Below are 7,581 nucleotides of genomic sequence, written 5' to 3' on the forward strand. Positions count from 1 at the left end.
AGAAAAGAAAGATTAGAATATAGATGGAGAGGCAGAGAGATAGAGAGATGAGAGATTTTTTCTTTTGTTTTAGAAATTTATAATCTTTATTTTAGCATATTTCAAGACAATTATGTTGTATTATTAATAAATTTTTCTGGTATTAATTTTGATTTTGGCATATTTCAATAATGAGTTAATGAATTTGTCTCCTAAATTTTAATTTTGTTTGCTGAAATTTGACTATTTTTGTTTTTTCCCTTTTTAATCTTCTGCATTTTAGGATACAATGAGGTCTTTTTAATGCATTCTATTGACCAATAAAAGTACTTAATTTTTTTTTTTGTTATTAAAATATATAGATAAATATATATTATATATACATAATATTTTTATTTTTTTACAAGTGGGACATTCTTTTATTTGGGAGACTTAAGCGATTGCATAAATTGCATCAACTATTCAGTCGACTCTACCCCTATTATAAATTATGTATATTATTTTTTAAGTTATAAAAAGGGGGTGCCTTTTGTTTTTGTCATTTTTTTAATAATATAAATTTATGTGTAGCAAAGTCATTCTAAAAGTAAATTAAATGGATAAAGTTTGGTTATAAACTTGGTTGTAGTCAATGACTAAGACTTTATTCAATATATTTTTATTAGATGTAAATCTTGACAAAACCACCATTGAATTACATTTCTTCTTATATCATAAACTCCTGCAAAATTTATGGAAGATCAAAGATCAATAACTATGTCATCAATAAAATGTTTAAATTTCAAGTTTTTGTAATTTAAAAAATTATGTTTAAAAAATAATTTTATAGATCTGATAGGAAATATTTTCACTATCTCAAAATTTGTCTAACATACTTGCATCATTAGGCCCTCTCAGGACATTCAGAAGCAATTAGGTCATTAGGTAGCAAAGACTTGTCAGGTCCCCCATGTGTTAGACAACCTCTAAGGTGACCTAACCAATGCCTACCTCCATATGCCTCAGGGTGACAGACGAGTGCCCTGTAACTGACGATGGATTGCACTTGGCCTCAGAGACCATCTTGTGTATTCTCCATTCAAGTATCTCCATATGGAAAGAACTTGCACACCATGCCCAAAGATCATTATGCATAGTTGTATCCTCCAAATATGGGAAGTTGAGCATGAATATCTCAAAGCATTAACTCTATAACTCCCCTATAAGGAAAGAGCCTACACTCACGGGATCTTGGTCAGCTCTACATCACTATATAAGCCAAGCCCTCTCTCCTCCAAAGTACGTAATCTTTAGCTCTCATACTCTTGGAGTTATTGATAATTATTCTATTATTGATTTAACTTTTGAAGGGTCTTTAGTCGGCACCCGACCGTTACTCTCTATAGGTCCTTCACTTTTCATTCTTTAGGTACCCTTGTCATTGCACATCTTGACGATCGATTCACTGACAATTTTGTGTATCATCAAGATCGAATAGTAAATAGTATCCGATTAGTACAAAATTTGACATGAGTATTAAGGAAATAAAAAACATACAATTAAATAGTTAGATTTTCAAAATTTATAATTATATGAATTATTTTCAAAATATGTAGCCATATGAATTTTTTTAGTGAGAGTTATAGCTACATGCTACAATCAAATCAAATTAAGTGTTCGTTTGGTAAAGATTATTTTTGTCAACTTATTTTACTATTTAACTTATTTTTGCTACTATTCATGAGTCCTATTGCATTTTTTGGTACTATTCATGAGTCACACTGTACTATTTCAGCTAACTTTTACCTTCATTTATTGTACTTTCAGTAAAAAGTTTTCAGTTTCGGTAATATAAGCAAATCCTAAATAGACCCTAAGAGTTCGTTTGGAAACAGCTTATTTATCTGAAGTTGAAAACTTTTTATTAAAAATCTGAAAGTACTGTAGATAAAACTAAAAAGTAATTAAAAAATAGCTGATATAGTACAATGAGATCATAAATAGTACCCAAAAATGCAATAAAACCCATAAATAATAGTAAAAATAAGCTGACTTTTTAAGTTAATGCCTAACACAACCTAAATAGCTTGTTAGTCTCTTTTAAAAGCTCAATTAACTCACTTAACTCACACCCATTATTCTTTCCAAACGCATTCATCAAACACCTAAATAGCAAGTTAATGCCAAACACAACTTAAATAGCTTGTTAGGCATTTCAAACACCTATTTTCAATTTTTAAACAACGTTTGATCCTTTTTTTTTTTTCCATACACTTTTCCTCCAAACGTATTTGAAAAAAAAAAAAAAATATATATATATATATATATATATACAACAACGCTCAAACACCTTTACCGGAGATTCTAGCCTTTTGTCCTTAATTTTTAAAAAATTTAGCAATATACCCCTATTTCGAAACTATATAGGGATATGCCCCTATTTCGATATTCGATTACCTTAAAATCGAGTTTTAATAAAATACTCGATTCGTAGAAAATCGAGTTATGCCGAATAAAACTAAAAAAAAAAACATGGAACTCGATTTTAGGGAAGTCGAGTTCCAAAACGCCGCTATAGGGTTTTAAAACGTCACTATAGGGCATAAAAAGCCACTATAGGGCACCCAGAACAGGGCGATTACACTTATAAAATTTTTTTACAGGAAAACGCCGCTATAGGGCCTTAAAACGCCACTATAGGGATTAAAAACGCCACTATAGGGCTCCCTGAATATAGGGCAATCACACTTATAAAATTTTTTTTTGCATGGAACTCGATTTCCTGAAACTCGAGTTCCATGGAATTTTTTTTTTTAAGTTTGATCGGGCATAACTCGATTTTCTACAAATCGAGTATTTAATTGAACTCGATTTTAGGATAATTGAGTATCGAAAAAGGGGCACGCTCCTATATAGTTTGCAAACAGGAACATATTGCTAATTTTTTAAAAAAATTAGGGGTAAAATGCCAGAATCCTCCACCTTTACCAATCGGACACTTCTTTCCAAACACTAGTAGTAATAAAAAGCAAGAGAAAACGGAGCTACGATCAAGACGGTGAGAGCTGGGGTTGAGAAAGTAAGAAAGAGAAAAATAGAATGGCGAGCGAGGAAGAAAGCGCAGTGAAGGAGCCTTTGGATCTCATCAGACTCAGCCTGGATGAGCGCATCTACGTCAAGCTCCGTTCCGACCGTGAACTCCGCGGCAAACTCCATGTACTTCTCTCTCTCTCACTGCTTTTCTTCTTCTTTGGTCTTGGTCTTGTGCTGTGTTTGTATTATACCCCTCCTAGGGTTTTGTTTGCTTACTTTACGGACTTGGGGGTTATTTAAATTTCCTCAGCAACAGTATTTGTCTAGCACTACCAGGCTCTTCTTCATGAATTTATTGTAAAATAAAGAACCAATTTGAGCCTTTTGTTATCCACTTTGTGAGGGCAATGTTGAGCTCCTGGGCATGAGCATAAACCCCTTTTCCCGTTGTGGTTGAATGCCCTCTACCTTACCCGGAAACTGGTTCTGGCGAGTCCAAAGGGCTCTTCTTTAGAAAGATTATTATCATTTTTATGTGGAACCTCACCAAGATAAGGCCCTTCGGACCCGCCCATGGGGAGTAAACCACGGATACACGATCCCACCCACCAGAACCCTGTATCATGTAGCCAAGGGAACTCCTAGTGGGGATCAAACTCAAGATGTCTGGGTCTATAGCTCATCCCAAGCCTTCAATCACTAGGCTACACGATGACGGGTTACAAATATTCCATATGTTATCAATAAAACAACAACAACAACAAAAGGACAGCACCTTGTATAGTGTCTTTGATTTTAGCCATGTGATTTTGGTTGGTTTTGTGGTTAAAAATTCTGCCTTTGCATTGCAGGCTTATGATCAGCACTTGAATATGATTCTTGGTGATGTTGAAGAAATTGTTACCACTGTAGAAATTGATGATGAAACTTATGAAGAGATAGTTCGGGTATGTTCTTTATCTCATATTGTTTCTTTTCTGTTCTTCTTTTTTGTATTTTTGAAATGTAATCTTATCTTTATTGTTACATTGTAAACACCTTTGATCTTGAAAGTTGCAGTTTCATATTTTTCATGTCTGAAAAGTTTTTAATCTAAACCTAACAAAATTTATTCAAGGAAGAACTGAAGTCAATAAGATTCTTTATCAATTTATACTCTGAAATCTACTCTCATTACAAAAAATAAAATGGCAAGTCATGTAGAAATCTCATATAATTAGAACTTGATTGTAGGAACCTCCACAGCAAAGTGTTCTATAGATTTTAGCACAGATGGAATTTACACCTTAATAGGAGCTGAGGGATGTAATTTACTCCTATTTTGGGGATTACCCTTTAATCGGGGCATGTTTATCAGTTCTTTTTATACTTATCAAAAAGTCTGTCTCTGTCAGATCTTTTTATGAAATGTTATTGTTTTATTGTTTAAATTCTAATATATAACAATAGCCATCTGGAACGATTTAGTAACTTTTAAACTTTTGTAAGCTGATGGATATGGAATAGTGTTATTGTGCGGTGAAAAAAGAATGCAATTTTTTTTTGGCCACAGTAAAGTGAGGGATGTTTCCCTGGGCAGCTTTGAACCTAAGCTCACTCCCAAGGGTCCCAAAAATAAAATGCCACTGAGCCAAGAGGCTCGTGGTTGTAAGAATTAAAGAATGCATGTTGATATACTAAAGGGAACTTGAATAGAAGTAGGAATAAAAATTAGTGGGGATATTAGTTGCAATAATGGTTTAATCCTAATCTTCTTCTTTTTAAGTCGTAACGGTGAGATATAACCAAATTGCAAATTATCCAATCATTTTTCTTTAATTAATTAGTAAGTTAAACACGCACCCAATGGATCGTGAACCCATAACCTCATCCTCCATCCCATTATTATGGGAAGAGAGTGCTAGTTGAATTATAGCACACTGGTCCCTTTAGCCAATCATCTAGTACACTGAATTGGCCTGCTGTAGCTAATGAAGGATTTTATTTTTATTATTTGTGATATAGGTAAGAGAATGAAGGATTTTTAATTCTTTGAAGTCATCTATTATGAAATTGTTTATATGAGAAATAACTAATAAGAAAAATAGAATGACAGAAAATTAAGGAGTGAGAGAGGAGAGGAAAAGTGGGAGGTGATGATAAGGATTGAGGAGGGGGGGGGGTGTGTAGGCGATTTGAATGTAGTAAAAAAAGTCAGGGAGGGAATAAGTGGTGGACCAAATCAGAGAGGAGCAGGTTGCAACGGAGGGATTGGATCAAAATGGGGGAGAGGGAGAAGGAGGTGGTGGGTGGCATTGACAATGGAGATTGGCTCTTGCCATTGGGGTGGGACATGATCAGCGAGAAAGAGAGTGAGGAAGAACAAGAAAAGAATATTAGGACACCACTGGTGGGTGGCATTGACAATGGACATTGGCTCTAGCCATTGGGGTGGGACATGATCAGTGAGAAAGAGAGAGTCAGGAAGAACAAGAAAAGAATTAGGACACCGCCAACTAATGCTTTGGAGCTGTTGTGATTGGTTCTGTACCATCATTCGTCCATCACACAGTACACACTCAGAGGTCATGGAATTATGCTTCTCCCACCGCCTTTAAAACCAAAAAAAAAAAAAAAAATCAAGTTATTACCTAGCTCACAATATAGCTATTCCCTTCCTTTTGAGGTGGAATACTTGTTCCTTAGATATGAGGAAAAGCTATTCCTTGTAATCAAAACTACAACCAAGTCACCCTTTTTGGGAGAAATTATACTTTACCACCTTAATCTATGCCTTGAATTATACTTTGCAGCCTAAACTTTTCAAATGCACATTTTGCATTTGTAAACTATGACCCCTGTTGTACTTTGTATCCTAACGTTAAGTCTGTTCTTATGTTGGACGGAAAGCTCAATCACCTAACTCCCACGTGACTCATGCATAAGTGGCATCAAGTCAAAAGACCCAAATGCCCCTCTTCCAACCCCAGTAGCAAACCCCCCTCTCCAAACTCTTCCACCATTTTTGACCACACACCTCGTCGCACAGCCCATGAGATCCACAATCAAAAACCCACACACCATCGCATAGCTACCAATTTTCGAGCATGAGATCCAATGCCAAAAATCAAATCACAAACACAAATTCACAGGAATTGGATACAAAATCACAAACACAAATTCAAACCGACCCATAAAAGATCCACAAACACAAATCCCCAATTTCTGATCAACACATTCAGATCACAAACACAAATCTCAACCACTCTATCACCAAGATCTGCCATGAAAGTGAGAGAGAGAGATTGAGAGACGAGATGAATCATACAAGCAGGCTCTGATCATGGATGCCACTTTTAGCTCTTGGAGTTGACCATACCAGTTTTGAATCACAACCAAAAAACACCAAATAGTGAGTGAGAGGGAAAGATTGAAACCAAGGATTTGTGATACGTATTTTGAGTTTTGACTTGGAAGAGGGGCATTTCGGTCTTTTGACTTGGTGCTACTTAAGCAAGAGTCACGTACGAGTCACGTGATTGAGCTTTTTGTCCAACGTAGCATCGTACTTGAACATCGGGGTGCAAAGTGTAACAAAGGTCATAGTTTATGGTGCAAAACGTGTATTTGAAAAGTTTTGGGTGTAAAGTGTAATCTGGAGTATAATTTAGAGGGGTAAATTGTAATTTCTCTGCCTTTTTGAGGATGAATAGTTTTCTGTAAATATGAGGAAAAGCTATTCCTTGTAATCAAAACCACCATCAAATGTCGGAATGATTAAATCTGTATATTACCTTTTCCGTTATAGGACCTATATAGCATATTAAACTTACTCCTCAATTTATGTAGACTCACTAAGTTTGGTTGAAAATAATATAATCTGTTTGTCCTACAACTGTTGAAAGTTTGCAAAATAGTAAGTATTTAAGGTCTGTTTAGAATCCGCTTAAAAGTTAGTTTAAACAGTACAATGAGACCTATGAATAGTATCAAAAAGTGCAATGGGCCCATGAATAGTAACAAAAATAAGCTGAGTAATAAAATAATCTGGCTTTTTAATTTGGAGCCAAACACACACTTAATGAAACAAAATAAACATAACAATATTCTGGAAATGTTGTTGGGTGAATCATGTGTGTTTGGAATTAACTCCAATCCCCCTCCCCCCCAAACTCATGTCCACTACTTAATCTTGGACATTTTAAATGATTATTATTTTTATTTTGCTTCATTAAAGTACATGTCATTTTATTAACTTGTATGTTTGTTTTTTAACTGATTACATTTTTTTCTTTCATTACAGACTACAAGGCGCACAATGCCATTCCTTTTTGTTAGAGGAGATGGTGTGATATTGGTTTCCCCGCCACTAAGGACAGCTTGATTTTCGAGTAGAAGAGTAGGATACCTACTATGACATATTTTATGTTACTGTATTCTTAACCTTATCAAAGCTTATTTTCCATTGCAGTGTTGAATATGTTTGAATTATATATTATTCAGGGTTTATCTTACTGATTTAGAAAACACTTGATTACCTTCTGTACTGCACTCTCTGTTGTTGGTCCCCTTTTCATTTTTGCATGAGAGTAAAGCACATTTTTATGGTAA

At 34.8% G+C, this 7,581-nt stretch overlaps 1 protein-coding gene across 1 annotated transcript; it reads left to right on the top strand.

The window, feature by feature from the left end:
- The first annotated feature begins 2,929 nt into the window (after positions 1 to 2,929).
- LOC115975037 (sm-like protein LSM3B) lies at positions 2,930 to 7,581 on the top strand. The gene is made up of 3 exons (XM_031095673.1): positions 2,930 to 3,174; positions 3,843 to 3,938; positions 7,274 to 7,581. Exons 1-3 carry the CDS (start codon positions 3,058 to 3,060, stop codon positions 7,352 to 7,354), a joined length of 294 nt encoding a protein of 97 aa, XP_030951533.1. The 5' UTR covers positions 2,930 to 3,057; the 3' UTR covers positions 7,355 to 7,581.

Source organism: Quercus lobata, chromosome 2 (assembly GCF_001633185.2).
Source record: "Quercus lobata isolate SW786 chromosome 2, ValleyOak3.0 Primary Assembly, whole genome shotgun sequence".
Lineage (NCBI taxonomy): Eukaryota > Viridiplantae > Streptophyta > Magnoliopsida > Fagales > Fagaceae > Quercus > Quercus lobata.